Genomic DNA, 19,178 nt, shown 5'->3' with positions numbered 1-19,178 from the left:
TGTAAAAATGATGATGGAACCAAACTGGCAGGAATGCACTATGACAACCAGTCAGCCATAGGGGATGTATATGACTTTCAGTCTGGGACTGAAGAACTAGAAGGAATCCATACATACCACCTTGCACAGAAAGGTTAGGAATCAAATGATCTTCCAGTGAGCTGCCAGAGGACTTCGTTGTCACTTGCTGAAGGAGTGGGATGTGGATTTCTGTGAACTGGTTGAGTTTAGCATTCTGCCACATAATTTCTGCGTTACCTTGGCAAAATGACTTCTACTTCTGGGTGCTATTTCTACAGCCTGGGGACAATGACTCTTCTTTACCTTGTAAGGTTTTTGGTTGTGTTGGTTTTGTAAGGTATTTGGCTACTCATGTGTTGAGAACCATGAAGTATCCAGATCAATTGAAAACCCGTCAGTCAGAGCTTGAAAACGCATCAGTCTCTGTATTTGGAGCTTTTTATTAAATTAATAATAAAAAAAAAAACTGAGAAAATATTAACTTGGGGTCTGCTTGCCTCCTTTAGCATATTGCTGTGACTGCCTTGGAATATTTTTAGCCAGGCAAGCTGTAGTTCACGGACATTATTGTAGAAATACTTGCTGAGAAAAGCTGTTTTATTAATTGGGTAGTCTCACTGTAAACCATGTGATATCCCAGAAGACACTTTATAAATAAAGTATATTTGCATCAGGAGTTTTTCAAGGTTCTCCATTTTACAAAATAATAATTCACAGCATAAACTAAATCCATCATGGTGAAGTTTATCAGTTGAGCACTTTAATAAAACAGGAATAAATGCAGTTTCTAGAGGAGACAACAAATGCTTCTTATTTGGCATGATACTTTACATATTTACATATCGTTTTAAATAAAGTAATTGATGATATTCCTCTTCTAAAGAAAAGGAGTTTGCATGGCAGGAAATGAGCCTATACATCTGCCTAACTTTGATCAGCCCTGAAGATGATTTTCATCTATGTTTCCCAGAAACAGTGATGAATTCAGACTGCAGGAACAGCTATTTCATTTGAAATTTTATGATATTTTCCTGATTTGTTGCTGCTTGTGGCAACCCCCTAGGAGTAGAAAAAAGAAAAGCAAAAAAAAAACCCAACAACTAAGAGTGTAGCAAGGAAAAATGCTGAGTTAAGCACACTCAGGTAAAAGTTCATTCATGCTGTTTAAAAACCAAAGGCGGAAAGCTAATGCCTACGCATATGATAAAATAATATTTGTTAGTTAGACCACAGTTTGTCAGATATTCATTTTTTTTAGGCTGATGGAAGCACTCTGAGAGTACATTTAACTTTTTAAAAATAAAAAATAACACATTAGCACCTTTTAAGTTTTTAAACTCAGCTTACTACCTCACCAGCATTTGGTGGAAGGCTCTCAGCTCTTTGAGTGATTTTTAACAGTGCGTTTCTTTGGGAAATCCCACTTGTTTGGGGAATTCTATGCCCTTGTTTCCGTTGAAAGACTGACAATTCAGAGGCTGCCAGTCATAATTCTGTAGCTTCTTACAGGAATTTTATTTAGATTGTACTCTGATTTTGTTTCAGTTCAGTTTTAAACCAAAGTAACTCTTTTATTTCCCCTGTGATGGGAAACTGAGCATTACAGAAAGGTTTTGCAACTCTTTGGAAACTCCTTTTTTCCAGAAAATGTGTTATGCTACTTCTACAATCTACAGATGAAGAAACTTCAAGAGGGGGATTGCCCTGCTGTTCATAAAGCATGTGTTATCAGCAGAGAGGAACACTTAAGCTGGCTTAAGGCTTCTGACAATTACAGTCCATTTTACTCTGAACCTCCAAAGGGACAAGTTTTGTTTGATTACCCAAGGAAACATGTCCTGCTATTTTCTCCCTAAAATCTAATTGCTAATATCAAACAAATCTGATATAGAGATAGAGCCTTCTGGTATCAACTTCTTAAAAACTTCTTGAAAAACAGATGCTGGATGAAGGACAGAGTCAAGATAATGATGCCATCAAGAGGACTGCCACATAGGCTGAGCAAGTAACTATTCACTCTGGGCTGCAGGCTGGACAACCAACAGAGGTGTGTTGCCAGTCCAAACTGCACCGCAATTCCTCCAAATTAACCATAGAAAATGCTGCTTCCTCCTTGTTGAAAGAATAAGAAGCCTGGAAGGAAAAAAAGAAGGCAGGGGCTCAGATGAAGCTGGGCATCTTATGGCACACGGGGGCTCAACAGGTATTATTGAAGTAGGAAAGTGATAAAGAATATTAATAAAGAATTAAAGGAAAAGTACTTTACATTAATATATATAGTTACTGATGGTATAACTTGTTTAAAACATGAGTGGATCCATTATATCATAGTAAAAGGGAAAAAGAACTAAGAAGAACACTGAAAGTTACTATCCTGGTTACCTAAATTTTCTTCCACCTAATTTCTGAAGAATGAGGGAAAAAACTGCTTTTACTTTTGGCACAAGGAGACTATAATAGGACATGTTTACTCACCTGTGATTTATTAAGACTCTAAATTACTCCAAATTATTCATTTGTTATCAAGGTTTTAAAGGGGACAAAAAAAGTTCATGTAAAACATTTACTATTATGTCAAAAAGAACTTTTTTTCTCTACTTTCTTCTTATCATTATCTTCACATCATGCTCAGCAGTAAAAGATCCATGAGGCCATCTCTACACATCTTGGAGAAGAAAAATGGGGAGAGGAAGGCTCTTCTTTCTTTTGACATTTCTTCTTAAGATGTCTAAGAGCAAAAGGCTAGGTACAAATAGGAACAAATGGATTTAGCAAGAGCTGAAATCTTGCAACTCTTATTCAGCTAGCTATCTCTGTACTTCATTGGAGTTATTTGCACAATGAACAGTGGTGGTCTTTTTTTGCGAGGCTTGGGGAGTTATCTTTGGCTCACTTTAGTAGGTTTTAGCAAGACAAAATGTCCACTGAAATCTTATCCTTGTGCCAAAACCAACTTTCAGGATGTTCAGTATGAACCAACTCAGATGGAAAGTCACCTCAAAACAGGATCTTAGTGAAACTCTGAGCACGGTGCTATAAAAACTAACGGGTGCTCAGGTAAAAAGAAATGCTTATGCAAAACTGTTCCCTACAACATGTCGTGTTTAGAAAACATCACTCAAAATTATATTTACTATCCCATAGTTTTGATTGCATAAACACCAGTCTTTCTTTTCATAGATAATTCTTAGTTAGGCAAAATTAGACACTGCTGAAATGTCTTAGAGTATAAATAATGATGAATGATGCCTTCGTTAGTCCTTATTTGAAGTTATGGAGACTTCAGCATTTAGAAAGCCACAAACAGTTGTGAATAACCAGCAACAAAACACCAATAGTCCTGAAGCTTAAGCGCTTAGTCATGATATGGCCCATAGTAAATGACCCAGGGAAATCAGTCCCATTCTTTTCCATATCAGTACCTCCCTGTGATCTTCAAGCTAGGAAAATATGGAAAGGGAAGGGAATGACTTGCATTTCTTGACATGTGCTCTACACCTGTTGGAAAGTGCTGTCCTCGTGCTGAGGTCCCAAATCATTTCAGATTTAAAGGAAGCAACATTGAGAGCAGCACAGCACAAACTCGGGAAGTAACTAATCTGGCAGATCACCTTCACATGAGAAGTACATCAGTTTTGTAATTGAACATATACAATGGTAACACCAAGGCCTTCAAACTACGTAGAAAAAAAAGTTGTTGTAGCTATTTTCATCATGAAACTAATATATAAACAAACCTTTGGTATTCAAAACTTCTATCATTTTTTCCACAACTGAACAAAAAATAGTCAGTGCAACCCAACTGTGTGTGTAACACTTGAAAGCTTCAAAGATTTTCTAAATAAGATGCCAGTAAAAGGACAGCAAAGTACGAAACCTTCATGAAGATGGATGGTGAGTAGAGGAGTTGTTACCCCAAGGATTAGCTCTTATTATGCCTCAAAGTTAATTTAGAAACTTATTCTTCAAACAACTGCTGCGATATCCTGAATATATCTCTGACTGTGAGTAAATCATTTTAACTGGAGCAGTAGTAGTAAATCCTAACAAAACATTAATTATGTTTTGCTACAGGGCAAAGGGTACAAAATATGTTTTTCCTCTTTTAGAGACACCACAGCTTTTCTTCAGTGCAGTGACCGCAGCCAAAATGCATAGAGTTGCCATATTTAGTGCACTGTCTTTCAATAGCACAATTTTCCGATATTTTTTTGTTTAAGCCAGAAGTTTCTGAGTTTCTTTGTAAGGAAAGTGCTTCTGCAAAGATAGTCTGTTCTCCTTGCATTTGACAACTAGATACGCATGCCAGAAATCTTTGCCAGACACTGCTTAATGTGATTAAATAATTAAAAAATATAAATATTCCAATTATTGACTAGCTATTTTCTTTCAAAACTGCTAAAAGAAGACTGACAAGCAACAAGGGATGAACAGATAAAAATACAGCATAGCCTCAACAAGCCTGCTGCCTGCCTTGAAACAGTGCAGGGAGCATGCACTGCAATCCAATTATTTTCTACTAAAAGACATGTATAGAACTAGCAGCAGCTGCACATAGGTTCAATCTGCTTCTTACTCTGGAATCTAAGTTTTAAAAGCATGCCTGGAGTGAAGCAGAAGCTTTTGTGGAAAAATGCTGGATTTCCCAGTACACTGAATGTGCCAAATTTCTTCATGGAGGCAAGGTGGTGGTGATATTGCTCTGGAATGGGAAATTTTATTCCTTCTGCAGTTGTTTTAGTACAGGCTCTCTGCAGATTCAGCTAGGCTTCTCATCATGAATTCCCTGTTTTCATAGCTCTCCCCACAAGGAAAGACAATAAACCTGTGTGCATTCCCTGTGGCTCTGCTACCCAAACATCAAGAATCCCTGATCTACGAGCTTGATTAAGCAAGACAGTAGGTCTGGTTTAGATGAGGTATAAGCTGTGGAATTCTCAGAAAACAGGCTGAAATGGCTGTGAAGCCAGACATGTTTCAATGAAGGAGTCTGTTTTGAATTATGCTTCCTATTAGCGGTAGATTTAAAAATTAGGGAACTAAGGGCAAACCTGGAACTTAACAAGGCTTTAAATAGGCCTGAGTCACAAATCTTACTAACTGTATGATGGGCAGGTCTTCATTGCAACAAGGAGGACTTTAAGGAAAAAAATAAGTAGAAAAAAAACCCTATAAAATAGGGAGGATGGAAAATAATAAAGGTAAGTTATTCTTCTCATTTTATTTTCTGAAACCCCAGGGAAGCTCATACAAATGGTAAACATATGGAAAAAATTATCAGGAAAAGTGATCTCAAAACAAAGACTACAACAGAGTTCAGGTGACACCTTTGACTTATTTCTGGAACAGAAATGGATGGAGCTATAAAGTCAACATAAGAAAGCAGGATTAAAATTAACCTGGAGAAGGGCAAGCAAATTAAATTGGAAGCCATTTTCCTGTTCCTCATGGCAGCTTCCCAAAACTGCATGTATGAAATGTGTAATTTAACATAAGCCTGAGGAGCCCTTGTTGTTAACTAAAGCAAATTAATCAAACATATTCTTGAAATAGATGAGTAGCGTGTATTTATACAAACACAAAAAGAAAGATGTAGATATACACATAAGAACCCAGATTCACATTCAGGTTTATTTTGAAATTAGAGAACTAACATAGAAATGATGTGCAACATTATGCAGGTCAGTTAACTGCTTCACTTTTAATCAAGATGGCCATAAAATCAGGTAATAAAGCTGCAGTGCTTTGAAAACCCAGATGTATTTGAAAAGAATTGTGCTATATAATCAAAAGGGATGTGAGAGGTCAGGAGAATCATATAATCTAACACTGTGTCTACAGTGCAGATTTCTGCGGGCACAGCTACATCAACCAAAGAAAGGAACTGTTTAATATCAGACTGATACAGATGTACTGCCAGCTGGGATTAATATAGGTGTACTGGTGCAAAGGAGACATTTTATAAATAGCATTTTTTTTCCCATGCCTTTTTTATTTTTTTATTTTTTTCCCTACACTGGTAGGATATACAGATGTGCTCCAACACAAACATTTTCTTTATTAACAACACAGATATAGCCAAAACCATCAAGGTCACAGAAGCACATGTTAGGAGTTTACTTGAGCCATTACTAAACACATGACATCACTGATGCATTCCAATACAGAGGACTAGTGATTTGCTGGCAAAATATAACACAGCTGTCCCTGTGAGCAAAACAACCCTTCTACAAAGTTGGCTCCTATTCAAAGCTGGTCCAGCTGCGTTGCTCAATGACCACACCTCTGCCCACCACCAAGAGATCTATCCCAAGCACTTTCCATTTCTCTATGTGTGCATGTCATTTCCTCTCCTCAGGTTACCTGGCCTTACTGTGCCAGCTGCAGCTGTTGGGACACAGGCAGAGCTGAGGCAGGGTTGTGATTTGCTCTCTACAACTATCTGAAAGGAGGTTGTAGCAAGCTGAGTGTTGGCCTCTTTTTGCAGATAACAGATTTAAGTTGGACCAGGAGAGGTTCGGGTTGGATATTAGGAAAAAAATTATTCTCTGACAGAGTGGTGATACAGTGGCACAGGCTGCCCAGGGAGGTGGCAGTCAGTGTCCCTGGAGGTGTTCAAGAACCGTGCAGATGTGGCACCGAGGGACATGGTTTGTGGGCATGGTGGGGATGGGCTGGTGGTCAGACTACATTCTTTTGCAACCTTAGTAACTCCATGATCTGCTATCCTATGCCTTGACGCTGGCAGCAGGGTAGAAAGGAAGCTTGGATAACTTGCAGTGCAGAGGTCAACATCCTCTGCCTTGTTCCCTCAGCAGTGCTATCCCACCTGCCCACAAGCAAACTGAGGTCTGCACTGTGCTTTAAACGAGGATTAAAGACATTTAGAAGTAGCGGTGCCAATCTTTACCGCCCTTCACACCCACCAGCCAAGCCACAGGCATGGCTCAGCCCACTGCCGGCTCCTAACTATTCCCGTTCGTAGAGCCGAAGGGAACCCGCCCTCAGCTTACGAAGCACGGGACAACAAACGGACCAATCAGAGAGCGACTTCCGGGCCTCTCATCCAATAGGCAACCTCTCGCGTGCCGCGGGGCGGAGAGGAGTGGACGACCACGGCTAAAGCGCCATGCTCGGTTCTGGCAAGAAGAGAGCGTCCGCACGGCGTCCTCACGCAACACGACTTCCGGCACAAGTCACGTGGGCGGCGATGCCTCGTGGCGGGGCGTTGCTACGGGGGACTCCCAGCAGCGGCTGTAAACATAGGGACGGCGGAGGCGCACGCGCGGCTCTAGGGGGCGGTACGCGGCGGGCGGGCGAAGCCCCGCTCCCCCGGTATGAAGCCCCGCCTCGTAGCGCGAAACCCCGCCTTTATGCTCGAAGCCCCGCCCCGGCGGCTCTAGGCCGTGCCGTTGCGGCCGCGGGGCGGGGTTGCCGCTTCCTCCCCGGCGGGGCCGAGGCCGAGGCACGGCCCAGGCGAGTCGCCCGCGGGGTGCGCCCGCCGCCCGCAGCATGCACGGCGCCGCTATCCCCGAGGACGTCTGCGGCCTCCTGGCAGGTACGGCGAACAGAGGGAGGGCAGGAAGGAGGGAGGGCTTCCCGGGGGGCGGGCGATGGGGGGCGGGCCGTGACTGGCCGGTGTGGGCCGGGGCAGCCCCCGGCGCTTGGTAGCGCCCGCTCCGCGCTCCTCGGGCGGCTTCCTCCTTCTTCCGGGACGCCGCCGCCGCGGGCACTAATGCCCTGCAGCCGGAGCGGTGCGGGTGGCCCGGCTGCCGCCTCGTTCCGTGCCTGTTGGCGACGGCGGGAGCGGGTGCGGCGTCCGTCGCTCAGCCCTGTTGGTAGGAGAGCCAGTGCTCGGTCGAAAAGCCCCGCAGTTCCGTGCTGGAGGCCGGCGGCGTCGTGGGGCGCCGAACTGTTAGTCGGTGTGCCCGAGCTCAGGGCCGGGCTCGCGGCGTGGCCGCGCGGCTACGATGTGGCTGAGCGCCGCGAGGAGAGGAGAGGTACTCGTCGCCCCGGCAGTGCCTTAGGAGGCGCTTCGAAGGCGTCAGAATTTCCCAGTGAGCAGGAGAATCTCTCTTTTGAGAACTTCTCTTTCTGGTACGGGAACTTGCGCAGTTCTGTCAAAGCCGTTCAAGTTAGCTGTGCTTCTGAAAAGCTTGTCTTTGGAAGGAGTGCTCTGCTACCAGGCCGGGCACCCCCTGGAACTTGGTGCAGCTCCTCGCCTTTGGGCACAGTTCAGTTCTTAAACGCATTGGTGGTAGGAGTTGGTGCTGAACTGCTTTGCTCTTATCTTGCATTCTTATCTTGTAAGTACCTCTGCCAGCTCTCCTGAAGGGCTGTAGTAACCACTGACTGTAAGTATGTTGTTTGGAGATCACATTCTCTCTGTAGTAAAACCAACGGGAAATGCCACTGGAAGAAAAGGAGAGCTTCTGCTGACTTCTTATCATGGGCTGGGTTCCTAATTAATAACAATGAAAAGGTTAGCCTTAGAGGCTTTTACCTAGCCCTTGTAGTTTCCATGGTGTTAAAGTATTTCCAACTTGGGGTCATGTGAAGTTTTCATTTGTATAAGAGCTACTTCACTTGGTGAAGTTGCTCTCAGAAACTTCTGGAGGAGGATGGTATCATGCAGATGATAACTACGTGGTAACTCCAAACTGCAGCTTCGTTTTTGTCACTGTGCCTCCCCTATGCACCTGGCCCTTTGCTCAGTTTCATCCAGTCTGCTGTGGAAAGAGCGATAAAGAAGTTGGTGTTCCAAAGTGGAGGTGGCAACCCCTGCTTTCCCTCAAGAGGGGGTGTGCATAAACTCATTGCAATCAATAGCCCAGGTTATACATGGGTATCCCATGGTTGTGCAGTGGGTGCAGCTTTTCTGGAAAATTGAGACCATTCCATCAGTACTGTCTATAATACTGAAGTCAGTAGAGTGGGATGATTTACCAGTGGTCTTTAAATCTTTTTCATTATTACGGTATCACAGATACATAATAAGTACCTGTAACTGTAACAGAATTTTTCACTTAACTTACATTCACAAGCAATTTTGTTTTGGGACTCAATGCAAAGCAGAAACCTAGCAGAGTGGAGATAGTGAGGAATGAAAAATGGTTTGTAACTTTAAATCCTTATTTGCAGAATTATCAAGAGGAAACAAATGTAGGGATAACTGTGGTTATGCAATGTAAAAAATTCAATGATCCTATTCTGTTTTCAAAGAATAAAGGTTTACTTTATAAAGTTAGTGTGTTAGCCTCTCTTTTTTCTTTTTAATGTTACAAGAAAAGTTGTGTGGAAGTTAGAAATTAGAGTAGTTCAGTCTCTATGAGCATTCTGGATACACTTACGTTCTGGTAATCCTTAATTATACAGTGCCCTGCTTCTTCTAGCCCAAACTATTAAAGTACTGAAGATTTATAGTAATGGAGGGAGGAAGAGAGCTGTGTAATGGCTTTACTATTCATTAAGCAACTCCTGTATGATACAAAGTCTGCAATGAATAGATACTCACTTCTTCATGCTCGTCTTCAAGCATGCTTCTTAATGTATTATTTTAATGGCTCACAGGTATTGATTCAACACCTCTTTGATATGAGGGAATATTGTTTTCCCGTCGCTGAAATTAGTGTAATAAACAAGATGTGATCTGGGGTCACAAAAATAATCAATGGTGGAACAAAAGTGGAATTGAAATTCACCTGCCTCCATACTGCCTTGGCTTCTCTAGAAAATAACACTGGTCAGATGTCTCTATTCAGTGGCCATTAGAAGTGCCTGGCACTTTTTCATATCTGTCAAGAACGTGCAGTTAGTGCCTAGCACCATGCATCCTATTTTAACCCAGTGTTCACCTGGCAGCAAGGCAGTTGCAGATTCAAAATCTCTTGAATATTGTACTGTTTCTCACATCCTCAGTCTTTTTGCCTGTTTTTTTCCAACTGCAGCAGCAAGCAGAGCAGTGATCATATGGACTTCTTTATCCCTGCTTAGCCTTGATTGATCGTTGGAGTAGGGTCCCCCCCATGCTGAACAAGTAGGGGTCCTACTGGAAAACATGCTAAGTGCTCCTGGAGTTAAACATGGCGATAATGGGAATAAACACACCAGGGGATGAATTAGAGTTGCACAGGAAGCTTTCTGACTTGAGAGTGCTTTACTTTGAACCCAAACAATATTATATCTTTAATGCAAAAACAAATTCTGTCACACGTGCTGGCAGGGTCACTGTGGCCGCATGTCAGTGGCGCTGAAATGTTCCAGGCAGAAGCACAGCTTGAACTCGGGGCTAACCACATCACTTGGAAGAGGAGGAAGCTGTTTCTGTGAAGTTGAAGGGGGAAGGTCAGTGAGGCAATGAGCTTATTGCAGAGGTTGTTGGGATTTCACAATCCCGAGCTCTCTCCTCTGGCTTGCTTAAGTAGCAGGAGGGAAAAACTGGGGGCAGAATCAGGGTCCTCTGGTGGTGGGATGAACTTTGAATGGAGGGAGAAAATCATTTTGCAGCTTTCTTATCTCCTGCTTCACACAGGGAGGTGTGAGGTAGTGTGTGTGTCATTTCCTTCCATGTCTCTGTACCTTCTAGATGATGTCTTCACAATTTAGTGGGGGAGGCCTACTGTACCTCTTCTCCTTCAGTTGTTTGTTCAGAATCTTTTGGTGGGTGTTTGGCAGAGTGGGATGTTGCTGTGTTTCTTTTTTGCAGTCCAATTATTATTGGTTATGTATGTTGTTGAAGGCCTGCTTGTTTTTATTTTTCCTTGCTACTTGATGCACACAGTAAGCTTTGGCTTTCCTTAGCTGAGAGAGATTTCAGAGGCTGCTTTCTTCACTAGAGGCATATTTTTTTTCTTCCCATAATGTAAATCAGACTGGTTCCTTCAGTCATTTTGATTGGGATGTTGTGGAGATTGAGTTGAAGGAATTGAGAATAGTTTTTAAAAGTTTTTGATATTGCTATGATCTGTGTATATATTATAGCATTTACATCTTTTACATCTTTTTCTCTAACCTTTGTAAGATCCATAACTGTACTACAGGTTTTTCTTTCTGTTCTCCTTTCACATTTCACAAAGTTTCTAGTTTTAATCTTCTGCTTTCATAGACTAAAAGTTTTGAAGATTTATTTTAACTAGGAAAATGGAACAAAACTTTCTTTAGCCCATATAGAGTTGGGTATAAGGTTCCATATCTGTTTTTTCTTCTTAAAAAAAAAAAAAAAAATCCCCCAACAACCCAAAGCTGAACGAAAACCTCTCTTCTTGCTGTAGAGACTGTTTCCACCCAGCCATCATTCAGTTTCTTTAAATACATAGTCATATTGTCCAGATTGCCTTATTTCACTGTGACTTCTCTAAATTTGTGCTTGTATTAGTATTTTTTTACCTGCTTGTTTAGTTATATCCTGAAAACAGCGTGCAGAACTGCGCAAGATGAGAAAGCTATGAGATGGTGGATCCAGTGCATAGTTTGAGAAAGTTTTGCTTCCCTTTCATTGTTGTGCACTACACTAGTTCTGTTTACCTCTGATGTCCAGAAGAAGCTAACAGTCCTTTTCGACCTCCTAGTCAGCTGTTGCTGGACTTGCTCCTTATACTCCTGTGGTAAGAACAATCACCTATGGACACTGTAGCTCTTCTTTATTGCCTGGCTCAATTTTTTTTGTTTTAAAACTTATCTCTTCTATGGTTTAAAGTATCCTTTTCACATTTCCTTGGCTTTCATGAATGCCTGTGCTTGCTGAAGAATCTGAATTTGCAGGATAAACCAGAGTGATTATAGTAGACATCTTCTAAGTAGACAGGTATTTACAGCTCTGGTAATATATTTGTGTTCGAATAGTAACGGAATAAGAATAGAAACAGCGAGGTGAAAAACTGCACAGAGGCATTCCTGGTAAGAAATAACCTCCAGTGATTTGAAACATAGTTCAATTGTCTCTGCCATAAATTTGAGAGTAAGTGTCATATATGGGTGATAAAAATGGCATAGGCTATTTTTTATATACTCATTATTCACTTAGTTTGTCTTTTTCAATTAACGTGGAGTCTATCTTTCTCATCTGACTGGGTTTACGTTTCTTTCATAATCATATGTCAACAAACCACAATAGATGCAGCATAATGTAGCATACAGTGTAAATCTTTGGGTTAATCCTTAACATTTTTTATTATAGTTCATTTGGAATCACTTTGTAACTTGATCATGATTTGTACTGGTGTGGTTTTTTCAGGATAAGCTTAATGTGTTACAGCTTGGTCTTTTTTCACCTCTTTAATAGAGAGAGATGATGTTTAACTACTTGGTCAAAGAGATTATAGTCACTGATGATAATTTTATTTAATTTAAGAGCTATCTCATTTTTACTTTTATGTTTACTTCATTTGAGGAGTCTTAGCAGCTTAGGTGTACTTCTGGTTTCTAAATCACTAACAGAAATTGTTGAGTGTCAGTGTTTATCAATGTATTCACTGTTGGTGGCAACAAGGCCAAGTAGCCTTGCTTTTGGAGATCAAAGGCGCAAGTTTCCAGAGGCATTCCTTTCCAGGGCTTTGTGCTCCAGTGGATCACTGTGATTATTTTTAAACATACTGGAGCCAGTCACTTTTATTTTACGTTTGTTCCTGTATATGTGTATGTATATATCTCTTTATATCTATATACAGATAGCTAGTTAAGCAAACTGAAGAGAGATGTCTGAATATAGAGGAGAGGGCAAAAGCAAGGTCCTCGAATGTTTCTTGCTTCTCAAGGAGCCAGATTTATGTGCGAGGGGACAGGCAGTCACAGGTATTGCTTGATAATTTGTCTCTGGGCCTGCTCCATATTGATGACTTGTACAAGAAGCTTGAAATCCAATGGATTAATTACTTTCTAATGCTATATTCTGTAAAGGTGGAAGATAAGTGGCAGTCTGTTTGGTGTTGCTTGCAACTGAGAAGTGTGTGTGCACACAAATGTGCCTAGCTTGCAGCTACCTTCGGGATTAACTGTCCTGCTTTCCAAAATTCCCTGGCTTTGGCCAGCTCCTGGCTCTCCCCATCCTTAATGTTGAAGGAGGGGGATTACAGGAGGCTGGTGCTCTGTGCATTGTTCTGCTGACCTGCCATTCCCTCTTGGTGTGACTGGGAGTACATCTGCCAGGGGACCCCATGCAGCTGTCCCTCATTGCATAGCACGTGTATTTCCAGCCGTGTTTGCACCAGCTCACCTAAAGATGTGTGTGCACTCCCTGCCCTGTGAGTGGAAGCACATCTGTCAGTGGGATGAGCTCATCAGGTGGTGAAGGGGTGACTTCATTCTGGTAATGTCTCACATTCTGGTGATGTGATGGACAATGTTCTGGTTATCTGCAGAAGGTGGGGAGAAAGGAAGACCCAGGCCATGGTCTGTGAGAGCCTGTTTGGCCCACCTTGACACAAAGGTTCTGTGCTAAGGATGTGTGTTCCTTAAGTACAACTGATGATCCCTGTGTTAAGGATGGTAAACAACAAAATGGTAGGATTTATGATTAGTGCTCTTAAATGCAGTGCTTGCTTTGGATTGAAAGTCCACAGTGTTCTTCTGAAGATGTCTGATTTCTGTTTTTATTAAAGGAAATAGCCCTAAAAACTTTAAATGTGAAAAACTTGTGGTGGTGTCTCTTTGTAATTGTTGAAGCAAGGAGAAGCACCAAGTTGTTTAACAATGGAAATAAAAGCCTTCAGAAACTTTGTTCTCTGAAGAGGAATGCTGCTGAAAACAAGGTGGAAATGACCTTTCAGCTTTTATTGGTTGTCTGAAGAGGCCATTGAGCCTTGAACTACATGAGGCTGTTGAAGAGCACAAAACTTTGCTCTTGTGACTTGTCATTTGTTTGCAACCTGTATTGGCAGAGCAATTTGTGAGAGGATCTTATCAATTGGATCTTTCAGTTCTGTATCTACTGTTCATTTCTGTAGGCAAATAATTTCTCTGGGGTGTGGTTCAGATGGAGTTGAAATGAGCTTTCTGAAACAGATCATTAAGTACTAGAGTCAGGACGTTTAGCAGTTGGACATGCAGGCTTAAAAACTTCTGGAGATGTTAAACAGGTTTCAAGACGTATTTCTCTTTGAAACTCTGTTATTTTCAATGGAAACAGTTAACTGAGCAGCCTGGTCTCTGGCGGTAGTGTGCCCTCTGCAATGTATGCTGTTACTAAATAGCAGCTAAGTTTGGTAGAAACAGTGAATGGGGATGCATCATTTTGTTCATTCATTGCTGGGGAACCGATGAGCAAAACTGCTTTTAAATCAGGATCCTGTTCAAAGAGGGGTGTTTTTCATTTATTTATTTATTTTGTGTGTGTGTGTTTATCATTTAAAATAAAAATTGTCAATGAGTCTACTGGAACAGAAAGGAACTGCATTTACACTCAGGTTCTAATGATTAGTGGCTTAAACTTTCATTTTTTGCACAACTTTAAACTAGTTTAGAGGGGAGAGAGAGTTTTTGATCATCCTAAAGAAGGAAGAAGAAATTAGTGACTAGAACAGCCTTGAGAAATGGACACATTTTGCTGCTTCTGTATGATATTGTGTCTGAAGTTCACCATATGAGACTTGCATCTATCACACTGAAGTCCGGAGTTCTGTTCTTATTCTAAGTTGAATCACTTTGAAGAATGCTGTAGGCATTAAGTGAACAGTCTTTTATGTGAAGCCAGTGATGAAGAATTCTGTGAAAGCTGGGACTGTTTCTCATATACTCAGGGAGGTGTACAGGTGGTGAAGTAACAATCATAACTTAGATTTTTTTGCTCCTTGTCCAGAGGAGCTTATGATAAGTGACTCATCCTATGTGCATCTGGCACATCAGGAAAGGATTTACAATGCTAGATCAGGAGATGGCTCGAGCAAGATGTGCATCATTCTGTGTAATTGTCAGTAGGAAGGAAAATGTGTGATATGATAATGTGGTATTTTCAACTATATTGCTGCTTAGGCATACTGTTACAGATAGATGCATGTCAGGTCTGTCTTCATATTTTGAGGATGTGATGAATCAGGTTATGTTTATGCCTTTTCTGAACACACGTAAGTGACGGCATTCCATGGTGAGTATGGTGTATTCTGTCTGGAGCCATGTAAACTTCTGGAACTTGTTTTGCAGTCTCACAGGACAGGGAAATCATCGGCATCCCAGGGATGTTTTATCTGTAAATGCTGCTGTTTGTGAGGAGCTTGTGCATGATTGCTGTCCTTCTGTTCATCTCCCTCTCCTCTAACTTACTATCTTCTTTTACTGGAATATGTGAAGATCTACTTTTGCCCTGTACCTTTGTGGCTGAAAATTCTGCACTATTTCTGCTTTTGAAGTCCAAGCAGAAGAAAAGAGGCGATGTGATCAGTCCTCAGGATTTTTATCTCAGCAATGCATCTAAGCTAGAACTGGTAATTCTTCTTTATGACAATCAGCCTTGTTTCTTTTCCCTTCCATCCCCTTAATTTTCTCAACATTAGTGGTTATAGGAAGCTCTGATAATCAGTCAGAACCTGAGATGGTGGAGTTCTCAGCCACTTCTCAATTTTGAGCTTTTCCTTGAGATTGCAAAGCCCACTGAATTTAAATGGAGACTTCAGAGGCAAAGTTTGGTCATCAGTTCGTGCCTGAGGATTGCTGTGTAAGCATCGCTTCTTATGTATAAACCCAAGTAATTGCTCTAAACTTTCACATGTTGCTGAAATAAAACTTAGAAGCAGCTGTCAGATTTTTAAAATACATAAAAGTAGGAAGGAACCGATATTTAATCAGAATGTCCCTTCCAGAGAGAAAGGTTTGTCTGTACTGAAAAATGCTCTTGGTTTTCATTGAACAAAACCTCTTAGCAGTTTTGGTTTCTGCTCTCAGTAGCAAAAGTATCAGGCCTTTTGACCTAAAGGTGGTTTTGTGGCTGGCCAAGGTTTTGTGACTGTATGGGCCTTTACTTGCTCCCTTGATCAGAAATTAGAGTCCTTGGAATTCATGAAGATGTGTAGATTTTCTGTATGTTAGAGCAAAATGTTTCCATGTGTGCTAGGCTTACGGCATAGAGGCTGCTGAGGGATGAGTCTGGAGGATTCATTAATAGACACTCCAAATGCCTTTCCTTCTGGCCTTTTGCAGAAGCTGTGACACAGAACTGAGATTTTCTTTTGTCTTTGGATCTGCTTTGGAAAATGTGTTGGGGAAGCTTCTCTTTCTGTCTTACAGGGAGTGGGAACATACTGTTGTTCGGAACTCTGAAAACATTAAAAAATGTCGTTATTGCCACATCTTGTGTAGACAATGAGTCCATCTAAGTAATAATACTGTGGTAAATTATTTACGAAGTGTGAAATCGTTGTAATGGCTATGCTAGTGTTTTCAAAAAGTAACTTTTGACTTTCTTGCAACTTGAAAGGAGAGGAGTGACTTGTTTCTGCTGAGCTTCTGATCTACAGAGAGAGAAAAGCAGGCGATTCACAGAATCACCCGGGTTGGAAGGGACCTCAAGGATCATGTTTCATGATTCAAGCTTTCAGTTAGGAAATCTGCAGTAAATATTAACTTAATGCTTTTAAAATGTGATTTGTTGAGTGTGAACATTTGAGTGCTTAATTGCTTTTGTATTCTTATTGTGAAACATCTCATCTGATTTGAGAAGTTACAGAACTAAAATAGAACTAGCCATATCGGCTTGTATGTACACAGACTATGCCAAAGTGTGTATGTGGGCAAGTGTCTCAATGGAGACGTTTGTGACTTATGCTTGTTTCTACTTCTTGAATGAATAGGTGTTAACCATACAGCTGAGAAACTGAAATTACTAAGCAAGTTTTTTTTCATTGTTGTAGTAGTAGTTCTGCTTTTCAATTTCCAGGTAGCCATATCTAGATTGGTAACTACATAAGGTTATTACAGTAAATGTGGGCAATGATTTTTGCTAACCAGGAAAACATACTACTGGAAGACTTAGACTCTAAAAATTCTCAGTCAGTGCACTATTTTTGTCCAGTGCAATGGGTGTTTACTACATTACAGTGAACCACAGTAACTTTAATGGGATACTTTGATTCTGCATCCCTGTATAAGATGCTTTCTGCATTAGAATAAAACAAATGCAGTGCAGGTTAGAGTTCTGTGATTCTGCAAGCATGCTTGAAGTTGAGTACATATGTGTGTCTCGACTGTATTTCAATATGGTTATTATCATGCTTACTTGTTTGCCAAGTTAAAACTTTGGATATGAACCACAGTCATGCAGGAGCTGAGAGGCAGTGAGATCATTTGGAAATACTGGAACCAAAAAGTGACCTATATTAGTGGCTGGATAGGCATTACTGCTGAAAGAGTGAATTACTCAACCATTTTTGTAACGTGATCTTCTGAAATAACACGGCAGTAATATGTGCATAAAGGCTATTTCCATGTTTTAGCTTTATCCCTTACTTTAGGTGATGGAAAGTAATTGTTATAGCAGTGCAATTTATTAGGGCTTACTTGGTGTAATTAAGTGAGCAAGAATCAAATGTCACCATAGGATTTGCTGTGCTAAGCATAAGTAGATCAGAGAACAAATTGTATCTCATTTAGAATAGGAAAAGCCTGTTAACTGTGCTGGGTGTAGGCCTGAAAATAATTTTCTTCATAGTAGTGGCTGGGCGAACTCATTACAGCACTGTGTGTCCTTACTGAGGTGTGCCTCTTTTTCTTCATTTTCTGATTTAGATGTCGACACGTTTATTTCCCAGACCCTAAAAGGAGAAAGTTTGTCCAAGAAAGCAAAGGAGAAAAGGGATATTCTTCTTAAGAAGATAAAAGATGTTAAGGCAAGGTAAGTAAGCTTTGTGGGTTTAATATGTTATGAAGTAACTTACATGCAACGTAGTTTTCTTTTAACAACCTTTTAATAATCACTAGCAATATTATCTGTTTAGGTCAAATAATCAGCTTGGGTTTAGTCTTTCTATCTTGATGAATCTGCTAGGATTCAGTAAGAATCAGGAAGGTAAAGATTCGTCACATTTGAATTGCGGTTGGGGCTCAGAATGCTTCAGCAAGCTTGTTACTTAGACCTCACTTTGGTGAGATTCATTAAAATATGGGAAATATAATGCATACAAAGTAGGAATGAGCTTCCTTTTGCCATCCTCAGCTGGTGTAAAGCAGCTCTATTGGATGCTCAGTTAGTGTTATTGCACAGGCTGTTGTTCAGTTCCAATAGGAAGTTGAAACTAAACTGGAAGCTGTTTGTAGGTGGCAAGTTTGTTTCAACAATGTTGAGTTATTAAAGTACTGTGACAGACCAAGCAGTGATTTTTTTTTTTTTTTTTGGCTTGTTTTTAAATTTAGTATGATTTCAGACACAGTTATGTTGTAACTTCACATTGATGAAAACAATTTGTCTGAAGAGATTTGGCTATAGTTTACGTGCTACAAAAATATTCTTTGCAAGATCTCTTTTTTTCCAACTCAGATCTACTAGTAGATAATTTAGTACTTGCTGTTCTTTTTTTTTTGATTGCTGTTCCCTGAGTGTTCTCCTGCAAGTTGTTTCTGCTTGGTTCCTACGGAGCCTTACTTTGACTGCTCCTGCATCTGTGGCCACTTGGTTACAGTTTCAAACACAGCACAACCATCTGGCAAGAGCGGTGTTCTTGGTGTCCTACAAACTGTGGGAAGGCATGATATGTGCCTCAGCATTTTGTAACTGAAAATGTTTGTGCATTTCATTAGGGCTGTAAATGCTTGTGGAAGTACTTTATTTACTTATTTATTTTAAGGAAGCAGGATTTTGTCTCTTTGTGCTTTCTCTTTGGATTACTGAGCTGACTGGGACTGTACAGATGACTTGCAGATATAGCACTGCTGACTTGTTTTCTTCCATCTTATGACTCAGTCTATTTTTTTAATATGACGATGAAGTATCAAAGGTGGGGACCTGCAGTTAGGAGCTCAGCTGCCACCGAGTTCTTTCCTACTTATTTATATGACCCTGTGATTTCACATCTTATCTTCATTTCTAATTTATCCCTGGTCTCCTCTGATAGTACTCACTCTTAGCAGTATTTTGCTGTTCATGCAGGATACAAAATGTGTGTGTAGTCACAGTCTTTGATTTTTACATCCCACATACTGTGCTGTGCCTAAGTACTGCTGCTACTTGCTGTGCGGGA

At 40.9% G+C, this 19,178-nt stretch overlaps 1 protein-coding gene across 1 annotated transcript in view; it reads left to right on the top strand.

Moving 5' to 3' along the window:
* Nucleotides 1–7,421: 7,421 nt before the first annotated feature.
* Nucleotides 7,422–19,178, top strand: part of SKAP2 (src kinase associated phosphoprotein 2) — a 108,990-nt gene continuing 97,233 nt past the window's right edge. The window contains exons 1-2 of the mRNA XM_048950839.1: nt 7,422–7,579; nt 17,731–17,836. Of these exons, the coding sequence (XP_048806796.1) occupies nt 7,534–7,579; nt 17,731–17,836 (152 nt within the window). The 5' untranslated portion in view covers nt 7,422–7,533. The remainder of the gene's footprint in view (nt 7,580–17,730; nt 17,837–19,178) is intronic.

The sequence above is a fragment of the Lagopus muta genome, chromosome 7 (genome assembly GCF_023343835.1).
Source record: "Lagopus muta isolate bLagMut1 chromosome 7, bLagMut1 primary, whole genome shotgun sequence".
Classification (NCBI taxonomy): Eukaryota; Metazoa; Chordata; class Aves; order Galliformes; family Phasianidae; genus Lagopus; species Lagopus muta.
The sequence above is the reverse complement of the archived record's forward strand: the minus strand, read 5'-3'. Positions and strand labels throughout refer to the sequence as shown.